This window comes from Catharus ustulatus, chromosome 3, assembly GCF_009819885.2.
Source record: "Catharus ustulatus isolate bCatUst1 chromosome 3, bCatUst1.pri.v2, whole genome shotgun sequence".
In the NCBI taxonomy this organism is placed as follows: domain Eukaryota; kingdom Metazoa; phylum Chordata; class Aves; order Passeriformes; family Turdidae; genus Catharus; species Catharus ustulatus.
The window spans coordinates 75,685,904-75,708,684 of record NC_046223.1 but is presented as its reverse complement, the minus strand read 5'-3'; the positions used below and the strand labels follow the sequence as shown (position 1 = coordinate 75,708,684).

Below are 22,781 nucleotides of genomic sequence, written 5' to 3'. Positions count from 1 at the left end.
GGGGGAAGCCCTATGCGCACCGGTGGCCAGCAGGCACCGGCGAGACTTGGCGGTGTGGGGAGCCGGCAGTGCCAGCCGTAGAGAAAGCGGGCTTCTGCTCCTTTAAAGGGCGCTGTGCAGCGCTCCCGAAGGGAGGCGGATCTCCCTCCTTCCTCCCGTCCCTCCATCCCTCCCTTCTTCCCTCCCTCCCTGCCTCCCTCCTTCTCTCTCTCCCTCCTCCCTCGCTCCCTCCTTCCCTCCCTCCCCGGTTGCCGCCGCCGTCAGTGGTGCCCGGACGCCGGCTGCACCGCAGCCCGGGCTGTCCCCGGCGTCCTGCCACCGCCCTTTCTCCCCCGCCTCCGCCTTCCTCTCCCTCCCCGAGTCCCCTCCCGCAACTCAAGGTAGGAGGATGTCCCGGGGTCTCCGGCTGGCCGCCACGGCCAGAGGGGTTGCATGCCAGTGAGGGGCTGGGGGGGAGTGGGTGGCGGGGGATGCACCGTGGCCGCGTTGTGCTGAGAGCTGCACACCACGATGGCTCTTGGCCAGCTGTCTCAGGGCAAAGGCGGGCGCTGAGCTGGCCGACCCGAGCGCTGTTGCCGCCCAGGTCTGTCCCTCACTGTGAGGAAAACAGACCTGTCGGCTTCCTGTCTTCCTTCCATCGCTGCTCCGTATCTTCAGAGCCGCCGCTGTCCCCACGCTGCAAGTGGAGGTGTGGGAAGAGGGAGCAAGAGGTCAGGGCAGCGCAGCCCCCCGATGCCCCTCGCCCGGTGCCCTCCCGGTAGCCCGGAACTCCCTCCGACAGTCGGAGCACTGCTCCCGAGCCGGGCTCAGGAGGCCGAACCGGCTGCATTGATGATGTGCTCCCCGCTCTCATGGGGGAGCGGAGGTGACAACCGGGCTCTAACTTCGTTAGAGTTGTGGGTGGACAACAGTGTCTACTTCCGTAAGGTCTCCTCCTGCCCCTACCCGGCCCCCACCGTACTGCGCAGCCAGTCCCTCTTTCGCCTTATCGGCAGCCCTGTCATTTATTTCTGAACAAAATCGGCATTCTTTGGGTGAGCATCCATGGCTAAAGTAGCCAGGACGCTGACACTCTCTGTAAAGCAAGAAACATTCCTGCCTACGGAGTGGAGGCATGATAGCAAGAACCATGCGTGCACTGAGAAGGAATGAATACATTGTAATGGAAACCTCTCCTCACATTCTCCTTAGAAACTTTTGGGAGAGTACAGCAGGAAAAGCATCACCATTTTCCTCCCAAAATCTTGCACAGCTTCCCCAGCCCCAAAGGAAACTGTAGGGGCCAAAGGCTGGTCTGTAGATCATGTCAAAAGTATTTGTTTTTGCTGCTTAAAACTTACTGGGAAAGTGCATTGCTGTGATACTCAAAAGTGCCTAAACAATAAAGTCTATTGCACGCTCACTTCATTAATTAAAATATAAGTCTTTCCACTAGCAAAAAATTAATTACTATCTTAAAATGTCATTAATCATTGGCACAGCAGAAACTTGGTTGTAAATTTGGACTGAGATGATAATAACAAACAGAGAAGGACCTACGGTCCTTCCTTTTTAGCTGGTGGGAGTGAAATGCCGGTGGGCTGCAATGTGTTTTAAATGATAATATCAACATTCATTTGAATACTTTGGCAAATGTTTTAGAAGGGAGGACTGTTACTGCTTTGTCAGCAAAGCTGCAATACTTGATTCTGGAGATCTGGAGATGCTGGTCAGGTGTTGCAGTGAGCTGTGGCTCTCCTCACACCAGATTGCAACAGCAGGAGGACTTGTGGTGGCATGTGAATCTGAAACATTTGCAAGGATTTGCTGAAAAATGTCCGAGAAACATTTGGGGGACCATATGTTATACATACATTAAATTTATAGCAGCTGTTGTGAGAGGTCAAAATAGTAGATTATGTGATACAAAAACCTCACTATCTGTTCTTAGAGGCATAGCTATGACCTGAAAATAAAAGCCCATTCCTTTTTAAAGCAATATGATAAAACTATACATCCCAGTAGGTGGCAGCTAACTGGAACTGGGTTAACTTTTATAATGATAACAGCACATAAAAATTAAATCTGATGGAAAAAGCTCCTGATATAGTAAGCTAATCAGAACCACATATCTCCCCTTTCCAAATGAAACATTGTGTACATAATGTACACCATTTATACTTGACACACAGCTAAAACTGTAGTAGGTTTTTATTACCCAGAAAAGATGTAAGGCCTCAGACTGTCTCTTCTTTCCCTGTCTATAGCTGGATTACCATTTTTCATATCAGCTACACTTGAACAGAGTCCTATGTATTAAAGATGTCCTTGTCTATTAGAGATACGTTACCACCATGTCTACAATAGATGACCAAACAAATCAAAGATATATACAAGGAATTGTAGATTTCCCAGCTGATGATCACTGAAGTGTAGAGGGCAGTTTCATACAGACTTTAATATGAAAAGAGCTGTGTAACAGTGGTGACAAGATCCTAAAACAGCAGACCAGCTTATCTAGCATGACATTTTATTAGAGATTTCCAGACTTTGAATTTTACATCTCACAGAGAAAGAAATATGAAAGGCACTAAGAATATTTACCTGTTTTCATGTTGAAATCAGTCTGGAGGATGCACAAAAGCATTTTTTTCTTGTTCATGAGGAAGAAGTGGAGTTAAAGTTCAAATAAGGGAAAAGGAGTCTAGTGTGGGGAAGACTGAGGCTTTAGTCAATTATATAGGCTGTAAGTGATCTTCAGCCACCAAATACTTAATGAGTTCTAAACATCTGATGCCTTGTAAGATTTGCTTTTTTATACCAGGGATTCATATTCTTGTGAAAATATTTCTGGGTTAACTACGACTTTTTTTCAAGGTGGGAGCAAGGGTTTGAAAGAAGGGGAAAGGGATATTAACACAGAGCATTAGGCGATGTCTGATAGTAGATAAAGAGGACATCGGTACTTCTTCTGAACCCATAAAATGCCACAAAATAGCCGGCTAGCTAACATAATAGAGGGTATAACATATATCTTTAAAGAAGCCGATAACAGATTTTAATTTCCTTTCCGCCCTGTGAGATGGCTGGAAAGGGTTAGAACACCCCAGGCGCTTTGACACCTGAAGAAGGGGGGGGCGGCCGGGAGCGCTGTCCGCGGTGCTGAAGGGGCCGCCCGGGGCCGCTCCGGGCGCTGTCCGCGGTGCTGAGGCCTCTGAGGGCGGCGGCGGGGGCTGGCGCGGGGGGAAGGAAACTCGGTGTGAGCCTCAGGCGTCAGACCAGGGGCTGCAGCGTGGGCTGCTGAGTGCTTAATAGTAATAGGAATTAACACAAGTTGTTTTATGATTCCAGTTCTAAACGCCTCCGTGAGTTAGGTGCTCTGCTGGGCTGAGATTATAGGTAGCTGAATATTTTTTAAGAGACATTAGAAAATCAAACTGATAACAGGAGTCACTTTGTCCAAAGGTTATGTCTTGTTTAATATGCTAAACATGACCACGAATATTATATTTTAAAAACTTCTTACCAAAACGAAATTAAATAAATTAAAAAATTCCAGTTAGACTGCAAGCTGCATCTGAGAATTCAATCTGAGAATCTCCTTACTTCTGCAGCCCCAGTGAGAAAGGCAGTGAATTTTCACAGTATTCACGTGGGTTGGTTTTATTTCTCCTTGGATTAAGAAATAAAAATATATAAACGTGCAGAAAAGAATAAATCAAAGAGTAAATAGAAGAAAAAGCATCTCTCTGCATTTTTTTACTGGGAGATATTCTAAGAGTGAACTGAAGGAGTCGCTAGATATCCTTTCTTTTAACACTAGGTGTTCTTTTTAAAGTGCTCCAATAGTCAAATCGTCTGATTGAATTCCCTGCTAGACTGCAGAACTAGCCATTCATGATACTTATTTTTGACACTGCAGTTATGCCTCCATCTTAAGGAAAAAAAAATCAATGATGTTTAATAATCCTCTCGCAGAATGTACATTTCTTTTCATCAACATTTTACAGTGTTTTAAGTAAAAGTGTGCAGAGGAAATCAGTAAGGCAAAATGATAAAAAGTTACTATAAATTGCTAACACCTCTCGGGATACAGAGCACAAACACTGCAAGTTATAATCCTAATGGTGCTGTTACTTATTTACACGTCTACAACACGCAGATGTTAATTAAGAATAAACTGTAACTCACCTCTGCTATGCTCTGCTTCTGATAGATTTCACAGAGTGTTCTCATTCCCTTGGCAAAATTGGTATTTATTTCTGTAAATTCAGGTTTATTCTATGTTCTTCTGTATGTATCTGTGGGGGAAGTCTTCCAGTGATATTTTCTTTATTAATGAAATGCAAAGGAGAAAGATAAAGGAGACAAAAGATGTCTGTAGGCAGAATGTAGAAAAAAATTAATTCATTTTCCTGATGGGAAATATAGGAATTATATTTCAGTGTTTGATAGGAATTATATTTCAGTGTTTGTATCGAAGCTCAAGTGGGTTCAGCAAATCCTGGCTTAGATTGCAAAGTCTGACAGTCCTGGTTTAATGTATTTCAGTGGATGCAGGCACACAACTAATTGCATTTCCAAGGAAAATCTAAAGTAGTCCACAGAATGGGTTTATCTTCTTTGCAATACCTGGTCAAAAACCAAAAATCTGTGGCTGCATTTGCAGATGTAAACTCAGTATCCTATTATCAAATTGGGAAATGCTGTTGTTCTCACTGAGGACAGCAAAATGACAAACTCCATAGATCATAGTACAGGGAGCTACAGTAACATCTCCAAAATACTGGAGTCAAAGGAAAGCAGAGTACAAAATGAGACAGTGGCAGAATAAAGTGAAAATCATAAACTAGTAAATCCCGAATTTACTGTCTTTTAAGCAGCACTGCGATTTCAAGCAAGTTTAGCGAAACAGGTCTGTGCATTCAACAAGGTTGTTCCAGCGCTGCTGATTCCTGTTACCTTGCAAAAGCAATCTGGTGCTCCGCTATCACTGGGTCCGTAGCAAGTTCCTAGGGACCGTCAGTACACAAACCATAGCATTTATCCTACTTCATGCGTTAAAATGAGTAACAGTTAACTATTGTAAATATCATTATATTTTTTTTCCAAACCTGAATCTTACTCTGATAACCTGCATGACTTTGTTGTCAGCCTTCTCTTTCACAACTCTAAAGCTAAGTGATCTCGACCCAAGCAGTCAGCTATTAAAATACAGGAATTGATTTTCACACAACCGATTCCCTTCTCCCCTCTAGCAGTAGCACCCCCATCCCCCCCCCCCCCGCCCCCCGCCCCTTATAGCTATTGTTCAGAACAACTGAATAACTAATAACAATAAGAAGCATGTAAATTAAACCGAGCTGTTTTTTTTTTTTCCTCCGACAAAGCTGGACGATCAGATCGGTTGCATAATAGAAATTGGGAAGGCTGTCTGGCAGGCAGCCTTAAGCAGAGAAGAGCTATCTCAATTTCTCTCACTTAATCTTGGCTTCGCGTCAGAAGCTGTGCAGCAGTGCAGTAGAATGGGAGCACGGCAAAAGCTTCGCCAGTGAAACGGCGGGTGCTCGCTATGTGGCGGTACCTCAGCGATTTCTCGAGCTGGATTACCTATTGATTTTCCTCCTTTCTCGCCTCCCAGGTTTACTCGGCTGGACACTGTGTGTGTTTGGATTTCTCAAGGATTCTCCCCCGACTAACATGGATGTCCCACCATTCCTTGCAGTTGAAGGTTGCTCCTTGGCGCAGTGAATGAAGAACATGCAGGGATTGCTAATGGGTTTGGGAAGCGTAGACTCTCTGCTCTGTCTGTGACCATGCCGTGATCGTGTCTGAGGGCCATCAGTTTACGTATCCTCATTCTCACCCTACCGGGAAACCTGACGGCTTAGAAGGGGGAAGTAAGGCAGCGCGTGTGTGCATAGAAACATCATGAAGATTATTTCCCATATTGTAACTAATTCAGTCTTCAGATGCACCATTAGACTCCTTCTCTCCTTACTGTGGATTGGATATTCTCAAGGAACCACACATGTATTAAGATTTGGTAAGATTTCCGGACACTTTTTTCATTGTGTGCTTAAGCCTGAATGTGATTTACGTAGCGTTGACTCAGAAGGGGATGCTGGGGGAGAGCTGGGACATGCTACCGGAGACGGGCAGCGAAGTCCCTCTTTATTTTGCATCCGGAGGGATGAATTGCTGTGTGATTTTTTTTTCTGTCGCTGCTGCTCATTGTAGCCGTAGTAACGGCACGATGGTGATGATAATTATAATAACAATAGAAAAAAGGCTGGCAAACGCGGTTGCCTACGGCTCTGCGCAGCTTGTGTGGCTTCCTCGTAATTGTTTCCATTGTTTTGCTTTATTGTTTCCATAGTAGGGAAAAGCATGGCTAATACGGCGCTTGATCAGTTAAAAATCTGTCAAGTAGTTGTTAAGTTTCGGCCGCCCGTCGCTGATCCGCCTCCCCCCCACCCCGAGCCGATCCCGCGCGGGCGAAACGCTGTGATTTGAGACCTTTGGCCTGATTTCCCTTCAAGTATCTGTCTGTTTGCTTGACACTTGAGTGGCGTTTAGGGTTAGAGAAGAGATGATTTATGTCTTGAGCGGTGCTCGGGGAAGAGCTTTTGCCGTACCTTTCGAAAGCATAGCTTTTCTATGTGAGGAAAGTTGTAGGAGTTCCTCCCTCTCCCGGGAAAAAAAAAATATCAAAATGACATTTCAAGAATAGAGGCGGTTTACAGTCTAAACGCTATCCCAGCTGGACCAGGGCACTAACCTCTTAGCTCTGCCTGTGCAAGCGCGCGTATTTGTGTGTCTAAGCAAGCAAGCGAGGGACAAATTCCAGCCGCTCCATCCCCTACAGAAGTTTTGTAGTGAGAAAGGGCAGGACGGAAAGTTCGGAAAGCAAGTCCGAAGGGGTCTACGAGGCCGGGGATGTCCTGCGGTGCTAGTCCGGGGAGACCTACGATGGGAGCCCCGCATCAGCCTCCTCCTGGTCGCCCGGGTACCGCCGACCAGCCGTAGCGGGGGTCGGACAGGCAGAGACAGGTTGAAAATTGTTCCCCCATACAAGCGGCATCCTCTGTACCTGTCGACAGCATGGGCGGAGGGAGGAAGAGCGGATCTCCCGCATTCGCACTGTCCGAGATAAATTGTGGCAGCCGCTGCATCCATTTCTGTGGGGCACAGAAATCTCTTGCCTTTGCCTGGGAATAATGCCTTGGTTTGTATCTATTTTAGTTTGAATCAGCACCCCCACACACATTTTTATATGGAGGGGAAGGTGAGCAATGATTAAAAAGTCACCAGGCTGTTACCAATCTCGTGTGCTGAATTCCTAGCAGCACTTTTTTTCTGCTTCCATCTGGTCAAGAGGTGGTGCTTAAGGCACGTTGCTCTTAGCAACCGTCCTCAGGAATGCCTGTTTCTTTGGACATGGCTAAACGGGCCCGTATATCATTGTGGGGGTCTACTTTGCAATCAAAGCGATCCATAATCATGGCCGTGAATTTAGTGCTAGGCTGCCTGTAATCTGGACCTAGCCAGCTGTCTGTCTTTCCACGGGCGCCGAGAGTCTGTCTCTAGGAGCCTGAGTTACTTTCAGGTATAGCTGTGTAAACAAACATCTTCCTGGTCACAGCACTAGCAAGAGGTGGACTTTCCTTCTTTAAAGCGGCATCCCCTCTGAACTGTTAGCTCAGTGTACCTCTGGAGACAGCCCTAGAGAGCAGCGGTTTGGCAGGCGTTAGAGCAATAAATAATCCCGAGGCTGAAAGGTGATGCAGCGGGTCTCTGTTACCCAGTGACATGGTGGTGGATGAATATGTTTTACTGGGCTTATTTCCCAACTGAGTCCTGGTCACACAGCTGGCCAACGAATTGTGCTCACTCCGCTCTTTGTAGCAGCGAAGTACAAATCCGTTTCTCTGTCTCTGCCCTGTCTTTGAAAAGAATTGTCGGCAACCCATCACAGAACATTAGAAGTAGGTAGGGAGCAGTTGACAAGTTTGTTTTGTTGTGGAGAATGTTAGAGGTGAAAAGAGCAAGAAGTTTTTGCGCTGCTCATCCGGGCCTGTTTTAAAGGAAAGAGGATTTAGCTCAGTGCAGGCTAAGTCGCTCTGTCTGTGACCACGAGAGAACTTCCACGCGTTTCCCAAAGGCTGACATCTCTATCTCTCTGTAGGGCATAGCAGGCTGGAGGGAGGGACCAGGGATTGACCTATGGAAAAGCTTTTGTTATTTCTGAGGGGGAATTCCCCACCGCCTCCTCTGGGTTCCCGTGTTGTCGGTCCCTTCGGGATGTCCTTATGACCAGGAGAACGGGATGCCGTGGAGTCCTTGCCGAGGAGAAGCGAGAGCTGAGGAGATTCCCTCCAGAAGGCAGCCTGCCAGCCCCCGCTCTTCTTCCTCAGCCAGCAGTGCTATGGCAACAGGGGAGAGCTTGAAGCCTGCCAGAGCTGCAGCCCCCTCATTTCTCCTTTGCAAATTAGCCGCCATGGATTCGCATTGTCCTTCCCACGGCTCCTCTCATTGTTGGGACTAGCCAGCATGTCCTTTCTCTCCCTCCCTCTCTCTCTCTCTAGCTATCTTTTAGCAATCACACAGGGAAGTCGAACCGCCTGGGTTATCTGTCAGATTCGGGAGGTTATTTCTGTTTGTAGCTTATGGAGCAAACAAGGAGAGATGCTGGTGCGATGGCACCGTTCCCTCCCAAGCGACACTTGCTTAGGCATCTGGACACCCGCCTGTTGCTGCTGCTGGAGTTGGGCACCGTGGTATTCAGGCATCACACCAGGGGCCCTTCCCGAATGACACTTTGCTTCATGCGACATGCTCCCTCCCTTGCACTTTCTGAACAGCTCCCCACAAGCGAGCCCAGGGAACGCTGAAGGTGAAGTTTCTGTGTATGGTACTGGAGGGTGTCAAATGGGAACAGCCCTAAACCATTGATCCGGATAAAAGATATATCCCACCTTGACGAGGGAGGAAAGCAGCAGCGTAGTATTTGTCTCTCCGCTGTGCTAAGTGTGATGGAAACGTTTTCCTTATCACTTGGCACCGGACAAAAGCCAAAGTATGTGACCGCCGGCACATCCTTTACATTATCGGGAATAGCATTTCTTCGCAACTTTCCGAATCACTGCTCCTGTGTAAACTCAGAGCCATAGCAGCGGCTCCCAGGAAATTCCAGGGAACTCGGCAGATCCAGAGCCCAGCGACGGCTGGGCACTTCGGGCTGCTTTTTTTAGGTCTACCTTTACCTTCTGAAGACATCTCAACACCTTGTCCCCGACGTGCTGAATTAACAAGTCATTGAGAGCTGTAAACACCTCTAATTGCCCACATGTGTTTTCAGAAACCCACCCCTTGTCTTGCCCAAGGCAGTAAGACCCTGGGCTATTTAAACTCCTTTTTCCTCTCCACCTCCCATCTATATGGCGCTTGATTGTCAGCGCTTTGAAGTTTGGAGTGCTCTATAATATCCTCTTTTATTTAAACTGCCCGTTTCCGGCCTCGTCTCTACTGCTGTGAGCAATTCGTGTTTCCTGCAGCAAAGGTGTGAAGAGAGACCTGTGACGGGAAGGTGAAAGAAGTTTGGACACTGTATTTGCTCTCATTATTCGTGGAAATGTGCTGGGAGACTAAAGATCTCCACTGCAGGGTGCTCACTTGCCTGATAAGTTTTAACCCACTTTATGTGATGCTTTATTTTCTTCAGGACATTCAAGAAGGGTAAGGACAAGTAGAGGCCTATACCTGTAGTTTTGACTTTTTGGTGCTTTGGAGTTGCCTGACTTGAAGCAGATGAGAGAAGGAGCTGAATGTTTTGTGTTACAATGAACTACAAAGGAAGGGTGTGTGCGCCCATGTGGCTTCTTCCAGCTTAAAAGCAAAAGAAAGTCAAGAGAGATAGGAAAAACTTTTCAAGGGAAAAAGCATTCTTACTACTGACTATTTTAAATTTTTTTTTCCTAAAAATCCACCACACCAAGTCCTCATGAAGCCTAGCACTTTCCTATTGCCCCACGTAAAATAATAATCATAGCAAATAAAATGTTATAAGGCAAGACACATTCTTCATGACTTAGGGAAAAATCCCCCTCATTTCTAGCTCCTTTGTAGGAACCCCAAGAGGGGAATTGCTAAGTGCTTGAGTCTTCCTCTGTGAATATTCAGCATGGGTTTCATCTGACATACTTCTTAGCTGAGCTCCTTTGTCTCAAACATATTGAGTTTATCTCTATATAATTGCTTTTTATGAGCTCGAGTGTGGCAAAATCAGGGAAGAGGCTGCCTCCTTGGGTCCACTGCCTGTGGGGAGGTGACAGTGGGTGTCAAAACACATGGTTCTGGGATTCAGGAGAGCATTTTAAAATTGCAGCAATTAAAACCAGCGAAATCATGACATAGCAGTGGGAACTAGCCTCGTGCAGATGTGTATGAGACAAGAGGTCAAATGACAAATCCCTGCTGGGTAATCTAATGGAGTTTTTTTTTAAGGGACTTGCATTAGCCCTCCTGGATATGTACTTTCTTTTCTTTGGGTTTTGCATTGGCATGCTTTTAGTAGGTGGGGTAAGGTTTCTGCCTCTATTTGAGAGAAACAAAAAATGTACATATCTTGTTTGAGTGGGGAAGGCAGGCAAGAGTGTAATGAAAATCTGCAAGCCAAACTCGGGGGTCCATGTCTTGGCAAATCCAGCATTCAGAGCCAGTGAAAAATTTACTGCCGAGGAGAAGAAGCTTTCAATATCTGTTAACATCCTCACGGAGTTCAAGATCAGTCTTAAAGCAACAACAGAAATCTTTGAAAGAAGAGTAAGGTTAAGAGCCTCAGGAAGGTAGCAAGGAGGTGAGAAGCATTGTTATTGACTGGTCTAGATTAAACAGCACAGAGGAAGATTTCAATTTGATAACGTCACAACCCTTCCTGTTTTTCTTTGCTGCTTCTGCTGACAATTTTGTAAGGTAATTAAATTGGCTGATTGAAGTCACAGTGGTCATGGGGCGATAAAGACCGTTTGGATTTAATGGAATTTAGAAACAACGGTGCACTGCACACAACTCTTACAGAACGAGAATTTTAATGACTCATTCAGGGTGCTGACTACATAGAACGTCCTGGACTAGTTTAATTGAAAGGGCAAAGCTGATTAGCTGTATACAGTCTTTATTGCACTAGATAGGGGAATTAGACTTATCCTTTTAAAAGACTCATTATTGCATTATCAAGATTTAATGTAGGTTAAGAAAGCTTTCATCCGTGTGGGTTTTCTGGAATATCCCCGAATCCTTTCACCCAGTGTTTGGAACACCATTAGTCTCGTCAAATGATTTTCACACAATTACCTGATAGCTTGTATTCTTACTGACTGCTTATTCTTACTGATAACTTGCTTCTTACTGACTGCCACTTGTCCTTTGAAGAGATGCAAAGTTCAAGTAGTACCTCCAGTTTAAATGTGGTTGCTGAAAGAAACGATTTCTGCCACCAGAGATAAGCAACTAGAGAAAAGGAGATTTTTCTAAACTGAAATTTGAGTTTAGTTTTGGAGGCTTCCCTCCCCCATTTATTTATGTATTTATTTTATACTAGAGAAAATCCCTTCAATTTAGGAAAAAAGCAAACTAAGCATTTTATAGTCATTGTAAATAAAGCAGAATCTTTGCCTCCTACTTAGTGTATTTATCTCGTGTGTTTCTGAGTTTTAACCTTCATCCTCTTTAATCTTTTTCAGAGGAACAATTACTAGAAGGTATGTCAATAATGCAAAAGAGAAAGTAGAGGGTGTCTTATTTCCATACTCCTCAGTCTGCAAGGCAAATTAATTTTTCCTGAATAAGCCTTTTATAGTGTTATGCTGTAATGCATGTTGGAAGATTAGATTAAACAGCATGATAACATAATGACATAATGTCATTATGCTGTCACATCTGAACTGGAATATGGAGAATCAAAGATGACTGTCATATTGATACTTATAATTTTGTGCATGTCCCGTGCCATCCATGCTGTGTTCCCCCCTCTCTTCTCCTCACTCCCACCCCATTTCCCCCGAGTCCTTCGGTTCCTTTGTTATACAGTAATAATTGTCTTCGGCACCTTCAATTTAGACAGCCAAAGATCTCAGTAGTGCAAAGAATACAGAACAAACATGTGATGATCATTATTCCAATATTGGAGCTCAGGTCGATTTGGATAAAGCAGGTGGTATAGTAGTGCTATATAAAACACTTGGCAAACTCCAAAATAATCTAAATTTCATCAAAAAGTACTTATTAATGAATTTAAATCACCATACTTTTTATTTCCTTTAGGCAAAAATTAGAAGTGACAAATAGGTGCAATGCCCAAGTCAAGACGGCTCTTCTTATGTTGCTGCAAAGCTATGCTTGCACCACAGTATGCAACTACCTTGCCATGATCCAGATTTCCTTGAACATTTTTCTTCTAATGCAAAATGCTGTTGAAACAAGAAACTCATCTAGGAATGCGTTTGGTAGATTGCTTTGAAATGAAATACACATTTTTAGATAACAGGTTTTTTAAAAGTGTTTCAATTTCCAGGTGTTTCTGCTTAGGGCATGGGAAAAGAGGTTCCCTGCTGATATTGTGAGTGGAAGCTACAGTGGGAGTAGTTTAAAGTACAGCTAGACTGTAGAGTTTAGATCGCAAAGTTTGTTCTTGGTTCAAAATAACCTTTTTTTTTGTTATCCATGCATTGGAAGGTAAATTCATTTATGGGTTTTAGAGACTTTTTGGAGAAATACATTAATGCACATTAACTGAATGTGTGTTTTATTATATTAATAGTTCCACTCACAGACTGTTTAAAACTTATTTTTTTCAAGAAAATGGTTATTTAGATTTATAGTCAATTGAACTAGGAATGTTGAAAGTGTCTGTCAGTCCTTCATTATTGAAAAAAACCTGTTAGAATAATTAATTATTGTATAAGGCTTCATAATTGACAGAAGAGAGAGCTGTTTGGGAGACTTGATGTCCTTTAAAATTTAAATTATGATTACTTTTCTCTCCTTTTAATCTATCTTTATATTTTACTGTGTGTCTCTGGTGTTTACTAATTTAAAAAAACATTTTATCTGATTTCTGTATGTATAGCTAAAGGATAGCATCATATTCTTGAAGACAAATGGGAAAATGTGGTTTCATGGATGGGCAAAATAATTTTGAAGGAAAAATATTTATTTGGTTTTTAAAAATTTTTGTACCTTGATCCTGTATTTGACCCTTTCCTATCACTTTGTCTTTTTTCCTTAATTATTTTGAAATAGTGAATAGCAGTGTGATTACTTACATGAAAAGGAATGTACATTTGAAAACGTTTTGTTCTGATCCTTCTTGGAAAGTCATTGTTTTTCTAACTTTCTGGGAAAATCCATGGAAAAAGTAAAAAATCTGGAAGTTCTCATTTCTGTCTTAAAACTAAACTCCTAGACCAAGTCATGCCTTAGGGCTCCTCTGCAGCATTTGGGAAGTGAAAGAGGCAGAAGGATTAGACAAGGTTGACTTAAGCTGGATAACTTTTAGGTGGCTTTAGTTAGGGCTAGATGAACCATTTTCATAATGGAATCAGCAATAAGGAGAAGTCAAAGTGGACTGAGTAGGGTTTTTTGTTTTCTTCCCAGGTTTTAGTGTCTATTGTGACATATTGAACTCATTTTTTTCAGATGGAAATTTAAAAGGGAAAGATTAATATATAAATGGGTCATTAGTTTCTTCCTGACAGGAAAATACAAAAACGCTGAATCAGAGACTGCTCACTCATTCTGCTAAAAGCTTGCCAGCAAGTGGGTGGCGCTTGTTTTCACAATAGATAATCATAGCTAGTCCTGTAAATAAGGACTTGTTTGTGAACACACATATTTAACTGATTACTTATTCTACAGAAATTTATTGAATAGAGCTTATCAAGCTTGCTTCAAAGGTGCAGGAATATTTCACTCTGAAAGAGTGTGCTGTCTTCATACATCGTGCTTTATGTATGTCCAATACCATATTTCAAGTTGTCACATTTCTCTGAATATAGAAATAGCTATTTCTTTAAAATGGTTTTTGTCCTAAGGTAACTGATACAGAATGTAAAACAATTTTCTTTTAAAAAACCCAGATATATGATTAGGCAATAATCTGGTCAAATTTATTAAGGATTAGTTTATTATTGAACTTGCCATCCATTTGGGCTTTTGTCCTCCCCTAGGAGCTAAATATATACCAGCTATTTCAATCAGCTCAAGAGCTAAACATATGTCAGCTATATCAATCAACTTGCATTTATGCTGTTATTTAGAAGTTGCACAATTAGGACATGATTTACCAAAGAGTCCATAATTAAAATAATTACACTAGTAAGCATGAAACATTTATAAGAAAATATGAGTCTCATAGCTCACAATTGTAAAATTTGACTTTCACTTTTTTAAGCATGTAAGCAAATACTTGCAGTCCTGCCCCAACTCTTCACAATGCAAAACTTTGATGAAACCAGGTTTTTTACTCAGAAACCAATTAATTCTTCTATGTCTACCTATATTTTTAGTGTGAGTGTTTGATCATCAGTCAATACCACCTTCTGAGATTGTCAGAGATGTACAACCCTTGAGAGTGTAATGCTAAGTTGATTTATGATAGTGTGTTTTTATCTTTACACCACAGATGATAGGAAACTGTAAAGTTTCTTATATGTAGTGATTCAAAACTACAATTTATGGATCAAATATTGAAATAAGATAACTTGCAATATGTTTTAGGTCTGATTATTCTCTAACTTTCTGTTCAGTTCAGTGGCTTATGTTAATATGAAGCGAAACAAGAATCAAAGCTGTAGCATGCTGTTTAGAAAAAGTGTGGCTTAGATTTCTCTAGTGCTAAAATGTAGCAATTGTATTAAAGTTCATGGGTATTTGCCAATTTATCCTAGGTATGGTCATTGCCTGTGTGAACTGGTGATAGAGTATTCTTCCTAAGTTGCATGATTAGGTCCACAGTGATGTTGAATAAAATGCTCTTCAAGTCAAACCACCTGTGCTGGTCAACATTAGCAAAGATGCTAATTTCAGAACCCATTTTTCCTTGAATTTTTTTCTCCCCCCAGTTATCTTTTGAAGTCACACTACCATTTTTACACCTACATTTGTTGGTCACTTATTGACCTTAACAATATGGAGGCATGTACTATAAAACAAATTCAACATGACAAAAATAATTTGATTGATGGTGTTTTTTTGGTTTTGATTTTTTTTTAAGTTGAAAATGGTATGCTCACTGGTTAATGCAGTCCCGTAGTAGCAGAACAACTTGTTTTACTGATCAAATACTGGAACACAATCAGAAACATTGTACTATGTAGAAATATATGTAAATAACAGTAGCAAACATGAAGATTATGTATTCTGTAACAGAAAACTATTTTCTAAAGCAATAACTTCATTGATATTAGGAACATTTATCCTACAAGGTAGTAAATCTTTAAGAGAAGTTCCATGTTACTTATTTATTAAGAATTTGAGTTAAAGGTACTTTAGGAAAATTAAAATCACACAGAGTACTCTAAAACAGCACAATTAATTTTCTTTTAAAACGCCTAATCACAGTGATTTTTGTTTTTATATATGTTAATGGGAATATGTATGTTCACATTTTAACAAATTATAACAAATAATTGTTAGAAAATGTCATACAGACCTTTTGATAAATTATATGTATGCATTTGAGTATTAAACCTCACAATTCTTCTTTCATATTGTGCTGCTTAAGGATCAAGATCAGGATTGAGCCTTAGGGAATTTAACTTGTAACCTCTTTGCTTATCTGATTTCTACTATTAACAATGTTTACAGTTTTCATGTATGCTATACTAACAAAGATGTTTTTTTAAATTCAAATCTTAAGAAGACCTTAGCCCAACCACCTTTTCAAGTTAACTATTACTAATTTTAACAAAGTATTTATATACTGCTTATAAATATGTATTTTCTCTGGTGTTTTGAGGCATCCATGTTTCTAGTCTGTGCAGCAATTAAAGTCTGATATTTCACTCTCTGAAACTGACTTTTGAAAATGTTATTGTGCAAAATTCAAATGGAAGGCCAGTGACTGGTCATAGGTAATTTGAGGGCAAATTTGTAACGCTTCTTTTTAGAAGAAAATATCAAGTACTGAGGGAGTATGTCTTGCTGATTTTTAACAACTGCGCTTTTGAATCAGTTAATTTTCAAGGTTTTTGGTGCTTGCCTTCATACCTTGAGGTGTTGGTCTATTTCAGTCAATGAACTACTTGGACATGCTCCCAGATAGTCCCGACAACACTGTTCTCTTCATTTTGTTGACAGAAAAAAAGTTGATGAGCAGGGTGGAGTTGGCTTGAGAAAAATAATGCAGATGAATTCAAGGCCATCAGTGTAGAACAAATAACAGAAAGGAATTGAAAAAGGTTAATTAAAAACCACTGTTTTCCTAAAAAGACCATATACAACTGTGCAAATAGTAAGATTTTTCTTTCCATCTGATCAAAATCAAACATAAAGATAATATTTGACAAAATGATCTGATAAGTCAACAAAATAAGCATAGCTTTATTTTTTTTTAAACCAAGAATTTGCTCAGTTAAATCCTTTTGCTTGTTATTGAATGTTGAGTATGATGTTTACATAAAGAGCAGAAATATAGTTAAATAATGTGGTTTTGCCTAGATTTGGTCTTGTCTTAGCCTTGAAGGAAGCATGCATGGGGTCAATTCAGGAGAAGTGGCAAGCCCTTTGCATACTTCACCTGTAAGGAACTGAGGAAAGAAAATGGAAATTTTTGAAAGATACATGTGACTTCCTTCCAGTAATGCTACATGTATTCATTTGGATGTCCTTGAGAAGGAAAGATTATAAAATATGAGTGTTATTAAGACTTATCTCTTCAGATCTTGGCAGACTCTATCATTCACGACATTCAATATGCCTTCAGAAACTTACTGTGCGACTGTGATACAGCTAAGAAAAATGTGTTCAAAAATGCATTAAATCAGATTTCCTAATGTCTTTTCAAACCTGCCAAAACAATGAAAAGTCACATTTAAAGATCATATTAGCATTAGTCAGTCAGAGCGTGTTCAGTGTTGTCCATTTGTGGCCTTTTGTGCCTAGACATTGGAGATTTCAAATCGAGCTGTAGATTTGCCTTGTTCTGCGTTCATCAATGCTTATTAAACAATACTTTTGTTGTAACTTAAGGTAAGACTGTACCCTATCCTCAAATAAGGAGTATGGCTTGCTTTTCAGAGCATTTTTCACTCTTTTCATTCATGGGAAGATGCTTGAGTTGGATAAAGCTGTTGTATTAGCTGTCACGTGGCCATTGGCACTCTGTTCACAATGATTTCCTTTTTTATCCTTACTGTCATCTAGTTTATAAGAGAGTTGTAACACATATTTTGGAAGTCTTCCCCTCTTTGTTTCTACAGACAACTGGTGTTCTACTCACCAGAACCCATCTGATGGTTATAAGGATAGAAAATTAGAAGCTCTTTGTCTTCTACTTCACTGTGTTTATATACTTAAAGAAGTAAACAGCAGTATTTTCACTGATCTATATTAACAATTGATAATCATGTTTTTGATAATAAGTCCCTTTACTTATTTTTGGTAATAATTTGAATGTCACAAAGTGTTCTTTTTGGCTTCAACAAAGGAACTAGACAATGATGATTTTACAAGTACAGCTCTGTGTGAATGTGCACATACATACAGGTTTTTGTGCTGTTGTGACCCAAATGCAGAAAAAAAAAGGGAGAGTATGTTTCCTTTGCTGGAGTTGTTGTTAACATAAACCAGGAGAAGTGCCTGAGGGTACATCAGAGGTCTTTGATGGAAGGACTCATAACAATTATCCATCTGCTTCCTGACAAGTGGTGTGAACCTGGGATAGCAAAGAACTGTGAAGGTGGCAGAATCTGTTCTTATGGGGTGTGATCTTCATGAATATTTTCAAAGTGGTCATGAAAACAAAAAATTCAGGCGAGTAACAATGAAATTTAGCAAAGAACCGACAAAGTCAAGCATATTTATGACAGAATAAAGACAACACTAGAATTTTCTACCCTAAAATAGATAAACTAAAATCTGTGAATGAAACTGTAGATGTATACATACTCCTACCTACAACACCCCACTGCAACTGCTAAAAATGTAGAAGTGGTACTTGATAAGACATCAACTCTGTTTGCCATAGACCAATATTCTTGGTGTAAGGGAAATCTTCATTTTTAGAGGATTTACCTGTGTGAGACCCATAATAACTTCCTTTCATCATACTTTTAAGAGGAGGTAATTATGCCAATGTTTCAGGATTCAGCTAGCAGTGCTGTAAATCAGTAGAGACTAGTGAAGTCAATTTCTGCTACAGTTTATTCTCTTTGTTAGTTAGATTAAGCTACAGTACTGCAACAAACCTCTAGGTAAGTTTTCTGGGTCTTATCTTTAAGGAACCACCATATGCTGAGCTTTTAGTTCTTTGCTGATCAATCAGGGGAACTCCTAAGAAGACAGAAGAGTTTTCATGACCTCTGTATTTGATTTCCCTATTTCATCAGGCACATTTCCACACTTCTTTCAAAAGCTTACCCACATGGATAACTGCACAAATATAGTTAGTAGGCACAAAGCCAGAGATTTTAATTCCATGGATCACCTGTTGAACCATAATTTTAAAGTCCAAGAAGTGGAAGGAGGAATAAAATACTAGTTTAAGGTTTAGAGTTCATGTAGCTCTGATACTGAAATAATAAATTGAAACTAATTTTGTGTATTTTGTGAGAAAATAATCTCACTGGCAACCAGAAAATATTTGCTTTGGAGTCTCACTTAAGCAAAGTGCGAGGAAAACTGGAAAAGGGTTAGTCTAGGTTATAATGAACTATGTTATGGTTGGTGAAGACTTTTTTGTGCTGTTATACAAAGTTCAGAAAAAATTTCTATCAGGGCTGGCAAGGAATAGGGGTATGTTAAGATTTTAAGATGCTTTATGAGTTCTTAAATACACTAAGTATTTCATAGTTACAGTGTTAACCTGGAAATGCAGAAGATTACTTTTGATTTTTCAAATATTTTTAGCTCATGTTTTATAATTACTTCTCTTAACTAAATTTTTTTCAATATTTTTAGAAATTAGTTACCATTCAGTGTTTTGCATTCAAGGAATTGCATATTTTTAATAAAACCGGTTAGGTTTGTTTGCTTCACAGGTAAGTTTTTTAACAAATTGATTATTTCAGAATTAGGACTAATATTAAAACTTCTATAGAAAGTGCTATCATATTTTAAAAAAATAACATTATCTTGATTATAGCATTATATGTATTTATAGTAGTTCTTTAAGTAGCAACCAAATATTTTACTTTTTGTCTTATGGAAACATTTTGTTCAGTAACACAAAGTGGCACAAAATTTTTCAAATTAACTCAAGTTCCATTTGAAAATGTTTTAAATTATTATATGAAAAAAAAAGAGATGTATCAGTCACTATCTTCACCAACATTCTCATTGACAACTGTGAAAAGACAAATGAGCTACATTTCTATGTTCATATTTCACTCCTACACTTCCACAACTTTTTCTGCTGCAGGGAATGTCCTGGGCTGAATACTGCTTTACCTAGTATTTACCTTGTTCCATTATTATTCCATATTCTTCCTTGTCATGTGACATCTTTTACTGTTTTTTCAGAATTTATGTAGAAGGAGGAGTTAATTTAAGGACTTGAAGTTATCGTTGGAGATCTCCAGTGTAATTTAATAAAATATTAAACAGAGTCCTGACAATTTTGCTTCCCTGAGGTTTATGTCAGCAATGAAGTGTATGGCCTCTGGGTATGAAGAGATGTGAAGGATGGTGTTTTTAGCTACACAAGCTAGTAACTAACTTGGCAGTTTCTTCTCTTATTTCTCTCAAAAGAAGAATGTATTCAACTGGGGTAAAAATGTGAAAAAGTTTATAGGAAACTTGGATTTAAGTGCTTTGATCTTATTTATTAAACCAACCAAATAATAATAAAAACCCAAACCAACCCCCCAAACTAAAATACGCCCCAAACCAAAACTAAACTCTCTTTCCTTCTGGGCACTGATACAATTATTTTAGAGAGAGGAAAATATAATTTTAAGAGTGCAGAAACTACAGAGCATAGTTTCATACTATGCTCAAAGAGGGCTGCTGAGAAACATTACTGTGTTACAAGAAAAGAATTCTTGGCCTTTGCTAAATAGGTAGATCATTCTGATTATTACCTTGATCGGGGAAAGTTTATTACACAAAGTAATCTCACAGCTACTCAGTAGCTGTTGAGAGCCCAAAACTCAGAAGGACAATCAGCTCACTGGTTACATGGAACAGAGCTGTGCTATTTTATTTTTCAGTGTTTTATTGGAAAATAATGAAGATGTTGATATTTTATTAAAGACTTTGTGTACTTTAAGCAGTTGGCTTTTCATCCATAGACCAAGATTATTCATACGCCAGTTTTCTAGAACTATTCCCTTTGTACAAAAGACAGAGTTGCAAGTATAACCATACATAAAAGTGATGACACCATTATGAAATGATTCATTACAAATCTTAAGCAGCCTTGGTCAAGGATTTTGTGTTATCTATCCAATTTATATTTTCTTGAAATGGATTTCCTGTGACCTTGCCTTTTTGGATACAACTGCAGTAAACACATAAATGTTGGTAATGACCAGACAAACACAAGAGAGAGAAGAAACTTCAATCATATTAAAGCAAAATATTACTTTTAAAAGAACACAAATTTAATTGAGTATCATACTTAAATCCCTGCCTGTGGTTCTTGGGAATCTACCAATAACTATGGGTAGTTATTTTTTTAGAATGTTGATAAATGCTGAAAATATATTAAATAAATTAAATAAAATTATCTTTTAAAAAGAAATCTAGTCAATCATGTGGCACAACTGGATTTTTTTTCCATTAGTTTTTACAGGTGCATCTGTTGCATTACAATGGGAAAGGTTGTGTTTCAGCACTGGGTGTCTCACTTTCATGTTACTCTCAAAACACTCTTAAATCCATCCTAATCCTGCTTAATAATAATAATATGAAATGTTCAGTTTCTTACAGTAGTGATATCAAATTCCTGCATGTACTTTGCAAAGCATTAGAATGTTTTTTTAACAGTTGTCATGGTAGGTCGCAGGATTCAATATGAAGTGATAGAGTAGATAAAGCCCACACAGAGAATTAAACTTTTTCTAAGTCCTGTTTTGACTTGTGGAAATAGTAGGTACATATTGTGTTATCTCCCTGTGCTGTTCCCCCCTGAACTGGGCGGGGACACCTATAGGAATGCACAATACATACTTTTTGGTCTGTTGAAAATGACAAGCAATTTTTTACCTGTGGATAAAGTAAATTTTTATAAATTAAAGTCTGGTCAATAATAATAGTTCTCCATTATTTGGTATTTGGCTGGTGAGACCAGTATATATGACATTAGTTGATTTTACTGCTACTTTGTTATTGAAGCTTTTCTTTACTCAGACTTGTCATATTGAATCTCTTATTGCTGGGAGATTGGTTTTCCCTCACATTTTACTGTGCAGTTGAAAAAACCTCAAAGATGGGCAGTCTTCTTGCAGGGGATTTTATAGCTGGCTAAAGAGCAGTAAACAGAAAAGATTGTCTATTAAGGAATAGAAGGGTTTGATGGATTAATTGCTCACATTATACTAAAGAGTCAGGAAATACTAACAAGTTGAAATATGCATCTATAAACAAATATAATCTGAAAACAGTTTGAGTTTGACCCAAGTTCAGGGCTTTACTGAATCTAGGATTAATCTATGCGTTTGCAGGCTTGTCTTAGAAAAGTATACCCTGCTTGTCTGGATAACTCTGAAATAAAACAATTCTGCGAAGGTGCTTAAATCTGGTTGCTTGAGACCAGTTAAATACCTATCCGCTTAGAATTACAGCATTCAATGACTTACAGACTGTAATGAATTACTTCAATTAACTTCAGAAGTTATTCACAGAAATAATAATAAAAATTTTGCTTTACATCTTGACTTCACAATTTTGATTTGAAGCTTGATGCAACTTCATGCTTCAGAAAAGATTCTGCAATTTCCTTGGCAAATTTATGAGAATATATTCAAATAACATCATTGGCGTACAAGCAATCCTCATGTTGCTCAAAGCAAGTATTGTGGACCCTTTCACTCAGTGTATGTTTCATAAAATAAATGTTATTTTGAAACATATATATCAAATCAAAACAGATGGGTCTTGAAACAAAGCATATGGGTATACATATGCCTAGAATGTTCTTTACAATGGACCTCCTATGAGCTGTGTTACAGAATTCTTGGGAAATGCTCTCCTGGTGAAGTGACTGGTTTTTGTCTTTTTAGATATCACTGGAAATACAGATATTTAAAAATAAAAATTTACTTTTAAGACATAATATCATTAGGTGCTGGGAACTTACTAGCAATGTTTTCAACAGTACTTTCAATAAAAAGTTTCCAGTGTAACTGTAGACAACATCATATGAGCAGAACTTGTTTTTTTCTGTTCTTAAACTGGATGAAAGGCAGGAAAATATGAAATATCTTCAAGCAGTAACTAAATAATGTAAGCATTTGTTTTCACTTGTGGAATGTGTTACTATTCTGTGACTATTTTTGGCTGTTTTCCTCTTGTCTTGCTCTTGGAACACCTAAATGCCAACATTTCAACATGCGTATACAGCAGCCTGAATAACTCATTTA

At 39.6% G+C, this 22,781-nt stretch overlaps 1 protein-coding gene across 4 annotated transcripts in view; it reads left to right on the top strand.

Annotated features, from left to right (window-relative positions):
- Positions 1 to 200: 200 nt before the first annotated feature.
- Positions 201 to 22,781, top strand: part of GRIK2 (glutamate ionotropic receptor kainate type subunit 2) — a 374,579-nt gene continuing 351,998 nt past the window's right edge. For 2 of the 4 annotated variants that reach the window (XM_033055338.2, XM_033055341.2), the window contains exons 1-2: positions 201 to 380; positions 5,621 to 6,025. In XM_033055338.2, coding sequence (XP_032911229.1) covers positions 5,911 to 6,025 — 115 coding nt within the window. In that variant the 5' untranslated portion in view covers positions 201 to 380; positions 5,621 to 5,910. Of the gene's footprint in view, positions 381 to 5,379; positions 6,026 to 22,781 lie in introns of those variants that run through there. The other 2 variants (XM_033055340.2, XM_033055339.2) reach the window with 2 other exon arrangements.